This window comes from Pinus tabuliformis, chromosome 5_2 (genome assembly GCF_031772625.1).
Source record: "Pinus tabuliformis cultivar Carrire ecotype Pingquan chromosome 5_2, CPIR1, whole genome shotgun sequence".
NCBI classification, from domain to species: Eukaryota; Viridiplantae; Streptophyta; class Pinopsida; order Pinales; family Pinaceae; genus Pinus; species Pinus tabuliformis.
Genome location: NC_142306.1, coordinates 182529907 through 182545431, shown reverse-complemented (window position 1 = coordinate 182545431; position 15525 = coordinate 182529907). Strand labels below are relative to the sequence as shown.

The following is a 15525-nucleotide window of genomic DNA, read 5'->3' as shown; positions in this document are numbered from 1 at the left end:
TTCCATGGACTTTGTTGGAGGACTGCCTAAATCTAGGAAAGGCCATGACTATTTATATGTTGTTGTGGATAGGTTCAGCAAAATGTGTATTTTAATACCTTGTAACAAACAGATTACAGCTGAACAAACTGCAAGGTTGTTCTTTCAGCATGTATGGGTTCATTTTGGTTTACCCACTTCCATTATATCTGATCGAGATACCTGATTTATTGGGAAATTTTGGTCAATTTTGTGGGAATTGATGGATACGAGGCTGAAGAAGAGCAGAACTTTTCATCCGCAAACAGATGGCCAAATAGAAGTAGTCAACAAGACAGTGATCTAGTTGCTCAGAGGCTATTGCAGCAAGCATCCCAGGCTTTGGGATGAACACTTATGTTATGTACAGCATGCTTACAACTGAGCTAAACATTCTTCTACACAGAGATCTCCTTTTGAGACCTGTTTTGGTTTCACACCAAGGTCTCCCTTGGATTTTGTCTTTGGTAAAGACATAGCGGTTGATGGACATAGTGATGTGGACAAGGCAACCAAGTTCATCGAACAAATCCAAGAGATTCACCAGGCAGTACAGGAACAGCTGGAAAAGAGCCAAGCCAAGTACAAGGCAAGGCATGACAAGCATTGGATGGAGCATAGTTTCCAAGTTGGTGATCAAGTCTGGCTGTATATCAGCAAAGACCGAATGCAAGATGAAGGTAAGAAGCTGAAGCCAAAAAGGTTTGGACCTTTCAAGATACTTGAGAAAATTGGTGAGATTGCTTTTCGCCTTGATTTACCAGCTTACATGCACATCTACTCAGTTGTTAATGCAGACAGCTTGAGATTATTTGAACCTTCATTAATTGAAGATCCCGAAGAGTAGAGTCAATTGCCTTCTATTGATGATCTGTTTCATGAATATCTTAATGAAATGCAGGAAGATACAGTTCTGGACAGGAACGTGAGAACTACGCGCAGAGGAGATGTTGAGTACCTCAGGATTGGACTCAAGGGTTCAAAACCAAGTAGTGCAAAATGGATAGAAATTGGGCAAGTGAGGAATCAATACCCTCACTTGATTTATGCTTAAAAATAAATTTTTGGTGGTCCAAAAGCTTTTTCAGTGGGAAGGCCGTGATCCAAATTGGATCCTAAACACTCTCTAAGTTTTCATAAACTCGTTCAAATTATGCCAAACAGATTCAAGTCTTAGAAAGATGATGTTATCAAAAGGAATCATCGTGACAGTTGCAATTGTGATCAGCGCAGAGCAACGAGGACCCTCGGTCAAGCACGCAGACCATTGGCCCATGGTAACACGCTCTGGCACAAATTGGCAAAACCAGAGGCTAATTCAAGAAACAGGGGTTGTTGATAAAGCATTAATCACGTATCACGGGGCGTCCCCCTCAGTGAAGGAAAGCCCCGAAGTGCCCGAACCCGAAATGGTTATGAAATGCGGAAAAGTAATAAATTCAGTTCCGTGGATTCCACAAAACCGGCAGGATATCGAAAGGCCTTGAGGCAGTAAGCGTTTTTGGCCGAGTCCCGCCTTATGCCACAAACTGAGTGACACACGTCTGGTCGAAGAGAGAGAAAACCGCTCACATCAGACGGGTAACTGTCGAGCTAATTATCCGCCCGATATGCACGATGACCGTAGGATTTGGGGGGTCCAGATCAATGGTGGAGGCGCGTCCCGATGAATGACTGGATTTGACAGATGATAAAGCAAGGTTATATGGGATTTGAAGTCCGACGTGGACGATTCGTTGGTAGGGATTCGTATTTCACGGGCAATCTTGGAGCAAGCAAAAATAATGACCGTTCAAATGTGTCCAAGGAACTTGACACACTCACCCATTGCAGAATAGGTGGCCACCTCCCTGTGAAGCATTCCACAGTGATGATGATGCAGAATAGGGGAGTTCGAACGGATAGTGGAAGGAAAACCAGAACGCTGGGAAGCGGAAACAAACTGACAGAAAGTAGACTGGCTTTAAAGCCACGAACTGATAGAGATAGAGAGGGAAAAAAAGTAGGAAAGAGAGTAAGTTAAGAACATAAAGAAGAAGCCGAGCTGACCGAAGGGCAGCATTGAGCCAGATAGAGCCAGAGAGAGTCAGAGAGTCTGTGCACTCCAGAGAAAGCTTGAGAGGTTCAAGCGAGCTCCTCGACATAGGCCTGCCATGTATGAGTTTCAGATTGGGCTCATACTACTATGACCAATAGAGGTCAAGTATCAGTAAGGAGAGTCTGTGTACTCAAATCCTACTGATTCATATCTGTTGAGTGAGACTCAAATTGAGCTCACTGTTGTAAAGAAACTCTGCTTTGAAAACATAATAGAGAGGCCACCACTAAAGGCTGGACCAGGAGACGTAGCCCAGGAGCATTGGGTGAACTCCTTATTAAACTTGTTGTGTTTACATATTTGCCTATTATGTTTTCTCTAACTGCCTCAATGTCTATGTATTTCGCAATCTTATCGATTCAGTGCATAAAGTAACATAGGCACATCCATGCACATGAGTCTGTAATACCTTTAATTCTTTGTCTTGGATAAATTCCAGATCATATATTCATTGTACTTTAAATTACTAATCAAAACATGATGAGAGCCATGCATCAAGCCTGTCATAAAACATACTCATAACCAACATATAATCAATAGAAATAACAAGGATATAACAACCATATAATCCACATATAAGCCAATACATTTACACACAAAATACCAAAGAGAAGGAGCTCTTATTAATGAGTGAAAAAGCCAACTAGGTATGAGACTTCCACGAACCACCCAACCATAGATTGGTTGAATCAAATATTTCTTTCATCCAATCACCCTTGTGTCATATTCCAAGCATGAATGTGGGACTTAAAACCAAACCAAACCAGGTTTCCTCAGGCTTTACCGCAATCCCCACCAGATCACTAGGCCCTAAACAAGCATGGATGCCATCAGATTTCTCCACCTACACCGTGAGGAATTTTCCTGTCTCCTAGTCTCTAAGCTTTACCGTATATCCCACCATACAACGGTTGAGGATTCCTAGGCCTAATAAAGACTCCACCCTCCAGGCTTTACCATATATCCCGCCATTCATCGGTCAAGGATTCCTAGGCCTGATCGAGGGCACACACCTCTAGGCTTTACCGTATATCCCACCATTCACCGGTCGAGGATTCCTAGGCCCACCGAGGCACACAAAATTTGGCTTTACCACAATCCCACCTTCTCTGATCCAGGGATTCCTAGGCCTTGTGTTCTTTCTTTCAAAGACCACCTCACTCAATTTCAAAACCATCTGGAAATCTAGCTCAACCAAATACAAGAGAACCCATCACACCATGACTATCCAGAAATGATAAGGAAAGGCTGAAGAACATTGTCACACCTGGAAAAACCCATGGCAATGACAACAAGAGAACCAAATACACACATGCATGCTAAAACTAGCAAGGAAATCACACATGCAAATCAATACCTGCAAGCAATCCCGCTGTAGTTGCTTGATCCTGCTCTTCCTTTCTTGATTTTTGCTTCCCTTTGCCTTCTTTGTCCTTCCTTTGCTTTTCTTGATCCAATGCTAGAGTACTCCAAGAATGCTCTAAGTGCCCAAGAGTGTGAGAGAGAGAGAGAATAGAGAGAGAGAGCTCCAAAACTGAACTGACAAAAGGTTACCAATTCATCCTCACAAGCATTTTTATTAATGAGGCCTCTAATTTCTTCAATTTTCCATTATTTTTCCTTCATTTTCCTCCCCACATGCAACCTGTGGCATTTCACCTTCATTTTCTCCTAATTTCCTTTATTTTCATAAATAAAATGTCAATTAATGCCACTTTGTCTTTCCAAAGCCTTTGCCAATTTCCTTAGCCATAATAAACCAAATGAACACCCACACTAGGATGTTTTGCTCAACATTCAGCTTGGAATACATGTCCCATGACCTTGGTCTTATATTTTTTTTACATGAATTTTTAACCGAGGCTGTTACAATAATCCACTCGACCCACTTGTAGAAATTGACAATTCAACCCAAGGAAGGGAATTTCGGCCTTTAGACAAGGGATTCGACCCCTTTGGTAACTCTTCCCACCAGTACGAAGGTAACTCGACCCTCACACACCAAACTCGGCCTCCTTGAATGAGACTCCCCTGTAATAAAATTTTGTCCCTATACTCCCACAAGGAAATGGTAATTTGGTCCAACAATTATCCCCAACTGGAGTGACAGTTTCTTCCACTGAAACTGGGGTCCATCTAGGGTAGCAATTTGATTCTACCGAAACTGTTTGGAGAATTTCCCTTGAACCCTCCAAGTGAACTCCGTTGAACTCTTCAACAACTGCAATAAGTGAAATGATCAATTTTGGTAACCCTCAAAATGAACCCCTTTCCTCCTTTTATAATTCTCCTTTGCAGGTCCCCTTTTTAATTTAAAATTTGCTTGACCTGATTGCCACCAATTCACAAAACATAATATACTAGAACTACTCTTTTGCCACTTTTTTTTAGCAAAATTTATCAAAATTGTCAAAATTGGGCAGAATATAATGCTAATTAAAATGGTGGAAACATTACAAAGGCATACTCTAAACCTAACTAATTATGAAATATGTAATAATAAATATCCATTTTTAATCGGCAACAATTTTTTTTTATAATATCAAACATAAATATTATAAAAAAATGTCCAAATTAAAAATTAATATAATAAACATTTAAAAATATTTATTAATATAAAAGAAACTACATAATAATTGGTATGAAAGTAAAGAAGTCATTTCCATTTATATGGGAATGAACAACACAAAGAAATTTACTATAGTGATATATTCATTTGTAAATTCTTGTTTTGGGAGTAATTGTAACGACCCATCTATAAATACAAAAAATGCAAGCATAATAGCAGGTATACGGTACATGCATATGATAGCTACATATGCATGTGTCGCATACACCGCACTAGCATTTTATACTAAATTGATTATAAGTGCTAAATACCATGACACTTCTTAGAATAGAAGTTCTACTCGTTCACCAAATATTGAGTAACGCATGGTTAGATCTTAAAAGAGGACTATATATATAGTATATGTTCCAGATTATTGATAAAATTATATTAATAAATTAATAAAATAAAGGTTAAATATTAATATAAATAATTAACTCAAAAAAAAGGATCCAAGTATAAAGTTTATAAATGTTATATTAAAACAAATATAAATAAAACAATGTGATATGTTTTAATGTTATAAAGTTATAAAGATACGTTATAATGTTATAATGATACATGTATAATGTTTTAATGATACATGTATACACCATGTATTGGTTATATTAAAAAAAGGAATAATTAATAAACACCTATGGTTTAAAAACATAAAGGGGATTCATTCACGACCTAAGAGAGGACCAAGAGGGGATACGTGGGCACGGGTTTGTCATCAGCAGGGTGAACGGTGGCTGAAGATGGAAGAGCGGCCACCGCCAAACCAAAGGATAAAGATCGTAGGACAGGGATTGAGCGAGGGACCGGGAAAAACCAGAGGGAAGAATTCGAAAGGAGAAGGGGAATCAGAAGATCTTGAGAGTTCTGAGGTTCTGGGCACGAGGAACGGTCAGCTTCTGTTAAGAAGCTTACTAGATTGAGCAGCCAGGCTCTGCTCAGTCTGGCTGGGAGGATTCGGTCTCTCGGTAACTGTAGCAGCGTAGCCAGAGGCATCTTCAACTGCAGGAGTACAGGTAGGTACCTCAACAGTCCCGTTAATTGATTTGTCAGATTTCTGTTGAAAATCTTATAGGTTCATGCTTTAAATCCCTTACTGTTTTTTTTTGCACCTGTTTATCGGTTCTTACATATCAATAATCTGGAACATATACTATATATATATAGTCCTCTTTTAAGATCTAACCATGCATTACTCAATATTTGATGAATGAGGAGAACTTCTATTCTAAGAAGTGTCATGGTATTTAGCACTTATAATCAATTTAGTATAAAATACTAGTGTGGTGTATGCAACACATGCATATGTAGCTATCATATGCATTTACCGTATACCTGCTATTATGCTTGCGTTTTTTGTATTTATAGATTACAGTAATTTAATTATTTTTATTTTTGGATTTAAAATTAATTAAGTAATGATGAAAATGCATTAATAAGAATTTGAGAAAAAACTTCACATATGGATTTATAAAAATTCCAATTTTATATATTATTAGTATAGACTTATTTTAACTTTGGGTTTAATGTAAAAAGATCCTTTGAGATATAATTTGTTATAGGTAGAAGTTTATTTGGACGTAATTTGTTGCAAACAAATAAAATAATATACATTCTTGTAACTAGTCCATTTATAACATTTATAAAATAATTTTACCTAATATAATAGTGATAACCAATCCTTCTAAATTATCAATTCTATCTAAAATATTTTATTTAATCATATATATTAAAAAAATTATTTATAATTTACATTATTTTATTTTTATTATTAATATTCTCCACTCATATATATAAATATAAAAAAATATTAAAATATTATACTTATAATAAACACTAAAATATATATTTTAATTTCCCTCCTTAAAAATATACAGGAAAATGTTATTAAAATATATTCATTAATATAAATATTCAAATATTAAAGTAATTATACATGAAACTGTTTTTAAAATATATTAATTAATATAAATATTCAAATATTAAAATAATTATGTATCTTCAAATTAATATACACAATTTGCTTCATAAAATTATCAACAACGCTAAAATTTACCATTCGTATTTTTTATTTTAATTTAAAAAAACAATCCAATACAATTAAAATAAAAAAAGTCCACATCATAGCCTGTTTACATTTTTGACGGTGGTATTCTTTCCCACATCATTGGATTACCCGAACCATATGAAAATAGTGATTGCTCTCACCGTGGTGCTCCTCCTCAATGAACTGACATCCGTAGAAGTACTTTTCCGCAGTCAGAATTTTGTCGATATTGGAAGTGACGTCACTGGGCTCACCCACATCATAAGCGCCCCCACATTGGCAGGCGTGGATCCTGCAATTTTTAAATAACGAACAGTTACATCATCATTCCATGGTCAGTGATGAAATAATGGGTGAAACAGTAAATAAATGAGTTGTTTACCGAGGCTAGGAATTGGCTGAGGGTCAAAAAAAATGATCTGAATTTGGCATTTTTTTTTGAAAAATTTTGTATTCGCACTGAATTTTGTTTTTGTTTTTATGGTAAAAATAGATTCAACACTATCAAAAAAAATATTTAAAATTTTAAAATTTAACAATTATAACTTGAATTTATAACTTGGATTTATAGAAATCTTTACTCCATTTTCTCTGAAATTTCCATAACTTTCGAACAACTACTCCACTTATTTTTACTGGCGTAAATAAAAGCCCTCCCACACTTTTACCAGCGTTTCCAGCGCTCGACACGCATGCAGTTCAAGGGACCCGCTTCGATCTCCATTACGAAGGAACAAAATATGATGTATAATGATACAATATGTTCAGAGGCTAGCTACGGCGTTAGGTCTCTGCCTCCATTCATTTAGTAATAGTCCATTTCATTATCTGCCATTCCATTCCAGTAACAGAACAGACCATAAGCGAATCATTTGATGTTGTCGGAGCTGACAGTCGTTAAATAAGCCGGAACTCTCGTCATTCAGTACTAGTCCATTTCATTTCTTTCCCTTCCATTAATAAGCCGGAATTCTCGTCATTGAGGACTAGTCCATTTCATTTCTTTCCATTCCAGTTCAGTAACAGAACAGACCGTACGAATCATTTGATCTACTCGGAGCTGCCAGTCGATAATAAGCCAGAATTTTCGTCTAGTTTTAAAGCATTAATATTGTTATGCCGCTTGTTGTTCATTTCTTTTTCTGCCCGGGAGAGCCGCGAAATCTAAAAAGCCCAAGCTGATAATATCCTATGCGAAGGGGATGAAGACGGGAAGGTTCTGGCATTGTAGGCCGCTGAAGGAGCATGGGCCGCCTGGCGGGAAGAGCCGAGTCAATCTTTCTTTCGAATCTCTCAGTCTTTTCTTTTAGCCGTCGCATATTCCTCTGCAAGATTCCCTTCCAGTGGAAATTCTTTCCCTCAGCGACATTAAACTTGAATTTGAGCTCATGTCCTTCTGTCGTGCCTTTAATTGGAGAATTTTCGCAGGACAGTTCACTTCCTCAACATAGAACATCTGGTTAGCATATCAGCCTGGTTTTGAATTCTTTATTTTTCTCCTAATTGTTGGAATTATTTATGTCTCTGTTAATTGATAAACGAACTCCAAATCGGCCTCCTCTGAGCAACATTACTCTGCGAAAAATGAATTTTTTAAAATAGAATCACTACAACACTCAGGAGATTTCTAATTTACCTGTTCTTTACGCCGTAGTTTAAACGTTTTACGAAGTTATCTTTTCAGCTGGTCAAAATAACGTGCAAACTATTTGGAATGGATGGAAATATCCGAGCCATTCGGGCGTTGAATCCTTCAAAACAATTTTAGCATACAAAATTACTATTTTGGTAAAGAATAAATGATATCTATATCGTATTTTATGTCAGTTTATATTTATTTAATAACTATTTCTTTTCCCCTTGTCAATTATCTATTTATTTACAAATAATTCATATTTTCTTACAGCTATTTACTTGAATAGAGAAATTTCGTATGCTCTCTCAAGTAGTGATAATTTGAATTCAGAGCCTAGGAAAGCTTTATTGTTTGAATTGTTTGAAAAATCATGTTTGCTCTTGCCTTGATAATGTCAATATATGCCTAGAAAGTTAAATAATTTTGATATTTATCTATATTTTTCGAAAAGACCTAGAAAATGAAATTTACATGTCTCGGGGCAAGAAATTTGCTTCACGCTATGGATTACTTAATTCTTTATAATATATAAACATGCATAGTGGTGCAAGGTCTTTGCCTCTGTGTTGTGTTCTTCAGCGTTTTTTATATTTTCTGGGTTTGCCTACAACGGAAATGATATTTTAGGTAACAGATTGGGGACATAGTTTTGTGGTCTGCTTGTGAGACTTAGGGTTCCCTGAGTCTTTTAATGGTCTAAGCGCATTTAAGAGATGCGTCGTAGAGAGACAATCGTGAAGTTTTTGGGATACTGTTTGAGCCTATCAAATGTTTCCCTGATTTATGTTTTGCTTGAGAAACGTATTACTTTACATATTTTCGCATAATTGAACACTTATTATTGGATATTATGCCTTGAATTAACTTGAATGCATTGAAGAAGGATGCTTTCATATACCAGCAATGAAAAATTCCTTTTATATTTTGGTTGATTTCAGAAATTGAGCAACAGTTCTTTGAACTCAAACACGCAGTTTTTAAGAATGGTCTTGTTGTTTCAGGTGGGTAAAACCTTTTTATATTTTTGGTTGATTTCAGAAATTGACGCAACAGTTCTTTGAAGTCAAGCATGCAGTATTTAAGAATGGTCTTGTTGTGTGGGTAAAGCTTCCATTATATTTTTGGCTGATTTCAGAAATTGAGCAACAGTTCTTTGAAGTCAACCATGCAGTGTTTCAGATGGTCTTCTTGTTTCAGGTGGGTAAAAATTGCAAGTAGATCTAATGCTTCTAAGTTTGTAGCTCGACATGCTATTGCAAATATTTCATTCAACGAGCCCACGTTCAGTTACGAGTGGTAATTTTCTGAAAGGCAGTCTTTATGTCCTTGCAGGGGTGTAGACAATGAATTGCAGCAATAATGCACAAGGTAATATCTCTAAGTTTCAGGACTAGTTCTTTGCATGAAAGCACTTCTGGAGCAATGAAGGGGAAGGAAGATTCATTGTCTTCTGCTAAGGCAGGTAGAGAAGATGTAAGCTTACCTTTAGGTACCCGCACTGAAAACATTGGAGTAGCGAGTCCTCTTAGAGACAAGGAAGATACACGGGATGTATGTAGAGTATGCCAGTGTTCAGAATCTGACAAGAAAGGAGAGTCTGCCCTTGAATATTTGGGCATATACCCCCCTTCAAACAATGGTCCGGAAAGTCTCAAGGTCAAATCTCTAATGGCTGATAGAAACAGAAAAGGAGTATTAAGTGACGCTGGCAGTATAGAAAAGGAGGAAGGAAGCATTGCCAACTCTTTGCAGGATAAAGGTCCTGAGGAAGAGATCTGTGTTTTCAATACCACTGACTTAGAAGCAGGTCCATGCTTGTGGCGTCATGATGCTCTCATCAAGTTGGGTTGTTCATGTAAAAGTGATCTTTCCTTAGCACACTATTCTTGTGCATTACGGTGGTTTATAAATCATGGATCGCTTGTTTGTGAAATATGTGGAAGTTCACCAGTGAATGTAAAGCTATCTGATCACAGCAAAATAATGGCAGCCCTTAAGGAGCATGAAACATTGAGGTTGAGAACTGCTGCTGGAGAGGTTACTTCTGCACACTTAGAGTCACAACCTGATCTTTGTGCAGACGCTGCAGCTACAGCAAGAAGACAGATGATTACTGAGATTGCATCATGGTTTGATCCTTACAATAATGCAACAGCGAGTGGACAAGGCACAGCAGGTCAAGATTCAGATGTTTCTAATGATGATATGTTTCTCGACGTAAACTCATCAACAAAATGGGTTGTTGAGGGCACTGGTATAATAGTTGCAGCGGGGTTGTTGACTGTCACTTTCGGTTGGTTGATTACACCTCTTGTTGGAAAGGTATGTTACATGCATTATTCCTTTTATGTTACCCCACCCTCTATCCTCAGGTTTAATATTTCGTTGAATCTATTGCCCGTCAGATGCATAACTAGGTGATATAAGTGACACAGCTCTAGTCTGCCTGTTGTAAGGAAGTAATAATTAAATTAGAGCCGTTAATTCAGAAATAAGTATTTCTAACAATGCACATGTTCTTCATAAACATATCTCAAATAATTTGCTGAAGAAAAGGGGTATCTGGGACGTTCCAATGTCTGTAACAGTAAATAAACTTATAATGTACTTAACTTGTGGTCTCATCCTCATGGGATACACATGACACCTCTAGCACTAAGTTGCACGATACAGAAAATGGAATCATGTATCCAAAATGGAAACATGTTGGATATGCAACCTCTCAAAAATTTGGAAACAAGGTGTTGACGCCTAATCCTCTGCGATTGGGTGAATGTGGAATGTGAACAGTCATCAAGAAGATGAACTGATCAGTCACATTCATGTATATAACAATAGCTACCTAATGAAATAGATGTATCAGTTTTTTGCGTAGTCTGGAGTTACTCCTGGACTGACATGGTATCAGAGCCAGTCCTAAGAATAGTCGTAACTCCTCTCATTGATTCTTTGCGCATGAATACCTGAGCGCTGCCTCTGTCCTGCGTCTCATTGATTGTCCTGCGTCTCATTGATTCTCTGCGCATCGGTTATGAGCCCTTTTCGCTGCCTCTCCACCGCTGACAAAGGCTCAAGATTCCATCGTGGTTTCGCTGCCTCTCCACCGCTGACAAAGGCTCAAGATTCCATCGTGGATTCGCTGCCTCTCCACACAAGATGCACCGGCTCTGCAACGGATCATCGAGGACTTTGTGAAAAATATTGAAGACGAATCCAAATCCTTCCGTTGTGGAGATTTCAAGCCGCTGTTAGAACCACTAGTGAGTCCAGATACACTTGAACTGCAATCCACAGTGATTACACCTCTGTACAAGATCCGACCCCTTCAACGAAAGTGAAGACTGAATCTCTATATTCCTCGATCGTCCCTTCTACGGTATATACTTTTATAGGCCGCCGTAGATTTCTTGTCTAAACTCTTCACACGTTAGTGGGTCTGGACTCTCCACAGATTTGACTCGCAAGCGATCGAGTTTGCTTTTGAACTGCATCCTGTGACTGAGCTTCAAGAGCTATGCCTAAAGCAAGGGAAAGACATCGAGTACAAAAACTCTTGGGTTGGCAATACTGAGCCGAGCAACTTGATCCATGGAGATGCGATCCCCAGCCAGAATGCAACGAAAGCCGCTTTCCATGTTTTGCAGTCGCTACAGCAATTTCACAAATTGACCGACGGTGGAGCAGAGTACACTGTCTCTGCGCTTGGAAGAGACTCAATCTGCTGAAACAGTGAAGAGTGAGAGTTTACAACGTTTGAGTATTGTGCAGTATCATTCAAAACGTTTGAGTATTGTGCAGTATCATTCAAAACGTTTGAAGCGTTTATATATTTTGCGCTGCTTTCAAAATAGTATTGGATGATATATTGAAGTGATATATTAATACATTGAAATGATATAGTCATATACTGCATTGCTTTCAAAATAGTATTGCATGATATATATTGAAGTGATATATTGATACATTGAAGTGATACAGTGATATATTGCGCTGGTTTCAAAGTGGTATTGCATGATATATTGATATATATTGAAGTGATCCCGTGTGCGTTTTTTCAAAACATAGTAGTATTGCAGTGATATGTACAAAGAAATGTTGATGCTTCTATCAAACGTTAGAGGAAAATAAAGTGCATAAGGTTGTGACATAAGGATTTTTTTTTTCAGCAGAAGAATTTTTACAGAATGCATTCAATCATCTCTATGGTAGGGATAGTTCTCACTGGCAAGGAGAACTATTCTGAATGGTCGCGGATGATAAAACACACCCTCATCTTCAATGATTTGTGGAAGGGAGTGTGTGTCGGAGAAGGAGACAATGACCCTGTACAGCCTACATCAGACAAAGAGCTCGTCATTTGGGATAACAAGAACAACAAAGCATATGCATTAATCGCAACATCTGTAAATGAAGAAGTAAGTCGCCATATTTCATCATATTCAACTGCCTTTGAAGCTTTACAAAAGCTCAAAGAACTCTATGACTCACATTCTACACTTGAAGTTGTTCAGCTCATGATTAAACTCTTCACTCTTGAACTGAAAAATAATGATCCTCTTGCTCTTGCATCTGAAGTTAAATCCATAATGCATGATATCAAATCCACTAAGGTTGAGCTGGATATCCCTCTTATTGATTTTCTCAAGGCACTCTATCCTACTTACTCCAATTATCTTGAGTCTTTACAAGCAAATGGAAATCTTAAAGATATAACCTTTGACTCTCTTGTGAAAAAGTTTGCTGAAAGAGAGAAAGCCTTTGGAAAGAAGACAGTCCCTGAATCTTCTGAAGACACTGTTTGCCTTGCTCATAAAGAAAAGCATCCTGCTCAAGATTCTACAAGAGGAAGAGGTGGACGAAGAGGAAGAGGAAGATACTTCAGAGGCAGGGGGCAGACATTCTCAAGGAGAAAAAGCAGATCTGCATTGCATTCGCTGCAAACGAAATGGATCACATGATGCTTCTACATGCAAGCTACCATGGGACAAAATTGAGCAGAAAAGAAACCAGCAGAAAGGTAAAACTGATGATACAGACAAAGGTAAAGCACTTGAATTCGCTCACTATATTGAGTCACAATGTAAAATTGGAGTAAATGAAGATTTGTTTAATGCTTCACTTGCTTCTTCGAAAAATGATTGGTTGCTTGATTCAGGAGCAACCTGTCGTATGACTCATAGGAAAGATTTTTTTGAAGATTTCACTGACAATGTTGATGGAGCAGTATACTTTGCAGATCAGTCAAAAATCAAGCCATCAGGGCTTGGCACAATCAGGCTTAAACTGCCTGGTCTTCCAGACTTTCTTCTGGATCATGTTCTATATCTCCCACAGCTCAAGAGAAACTTGCTGTCCTTGGTCCACATCCGCCAGCAAGGTCACTCCATTCATATGTTTGATGGCAAGCTTGAGGTAAGAAAAGCATCTGACCACTCACTTGTCATGAGGGGAATAGAAGAAGAAAGGCTTCTCAAACTGCAAGGAACCTCTGCTCATGCACAACATTTCTCATATATTTCTCATCATGAAGAAGGTACACTTCCATCAAGTTTATTATGGCATGCTAGATTTGGACATTTAAACTATGACAGTCTCCTAGGAAACATAAGCAATGTGATGCTTGCATTCGAGGAAAGCATAGCAAACAGTCTTTTCATGATTCACATTCAAGAGCACATAGGAAGCTTGAACTCATTCATTCAGATTTATGTGGTCCAATGCCTGTTCCTTCTGCAAATGGAAATAAATATATCATGAAATTTATTGATGATTACACCAGAATGTGTTGGGTTTATTTATTAAAGAACAAATCTGATGCTTTTCAAACATTCAAGAATTTTCATAAATGGATTGAAAATGATGCACAATCTCATATTGGGTCTATTCGCACTGATAATGGAAAAGAATATACATCAAATGAATTTGAACACTATCTTCGCCAACATGGGATTAAACATCAAACAACTGTACCTTATAATCCCCAACAGAATGGTGTAGTAGAAAGAATGAATAGAACAATTTTGAATATGGTACGATCCATGCTTTTCTTCAAAAATGTAAAGATAATGTTTTGGGCTGATGCTATTCTATGTGCTGCATATATAAAGAATAGATGTCCATCTAATGCTATAAGAAACAAGACTCCTTATGAATTGTGGTATGGACATGTTCCTTCGGTAAAACATCTCAGGATCTTTGGTTCCACTTGTTATGCTTTGATACCAAAGGTACATAGAAACAACCTTGGTGCTAGAAGTCGTAAGTGTATCTTCCTGGGGTATTCAAACACATCTAAAGCATACTGCCTCTATGATGAAGTAAATAAAAAGTTTGTTGTATCTAGAGATGTCATTTTTCTTGAATCATCCAAATATGACAATGTTGTTGAGCGGCAACTTGATCGCTTGGATAGATTCGCAAAAACGAAATCATTTCAAGAATTTGATAATCAGATTCCACATCTTGAAGGGGGGATTCCTATACTAGAACAACATGTGGAATCTTCTTCTGAAGAACAATCTCCCCTGCATGAAACTCCAACAATGGATGATGCTTTAAGTGATGTAATTGATAGAATTGGGAGACTCAATCTTGATTCAGTCCCAACTCAATCAACAGAGCAGCCTTGACCATCTCAGAAAGGTCCCCCAAAGTGGCTGACAAAGACACTTGAAAGTGTTCATCCTGATGAAATTGGAAAAACAGGAACCAGAAATTCAAACCGACAAAATGGAGGTGATGTAGATGACTCTAATTCACCTGTTGATATGGATGTTACTTATGATTGTGAATTGAACTTGTCTACAGATTTTGAACCAACTTCCTTCAAAGAAGCTGCTTCTCATGATGAATGGAAAGAAGCGATGAAAAAGGAGTATGATGCCCTCATAAAGAATGGCACTTGGAAGCTGGTTGACCCTCCATTTGGAACCAAACCAATTGGCTGCAAGTGGGTCTACAAGAACAAGTACAAAGCTGATGGCTCACTTGACAAGCACAAAGCTAGGCTTGTGGCAAAAGGTTTTGCACAGAAGGAAGGGGTTGATTATGAGGAAACTTTTGCCCCCACAGCAAAATGGGCCACCATCCGGACGCTCTTTGCACTAGCAGCTCAGAACGGT

The 15525-nt window shown here is 37.8% G+C and overlaps 1 protein-coding gene across 6 annotated transcripts in view; it reads left to right on the top strand.

The window, feature by feature from the left end:
* Nucleotides 1-7531: 7531 nt before the first annotated feature.
* Nucleotides 7532-15525, top strand: part of LOC149158149 (uncharacterized) — a 167471-nt gene continuing 159477 nt past the window's right edge. For 3 of the 6 annotated variants that reach the window (XR_016261661.1, XM_089436145.1, XM_089436141.1), the window contains exons 1-3: nt 7532-8227; nt 9406-9601; nt 9737-10726. Coding sequence is in view for 5 of the 6 variants with exons in the window: in XM_089436145.1 (XP_089292271.1) it covers nt 9764-10726 (963 nt within the window). In the remaining variant the exon portion in view is untranslated. Of the gene's footprint in view, nt 8228-9342; nt 9602-9736; nt 10727-15525 lie in introns of all 6 variants that reach the window. The other 3 variants (XM_089436143.1, XM_089436144.1, XM_089436142.1) reach the window with 3 other exon arrangements.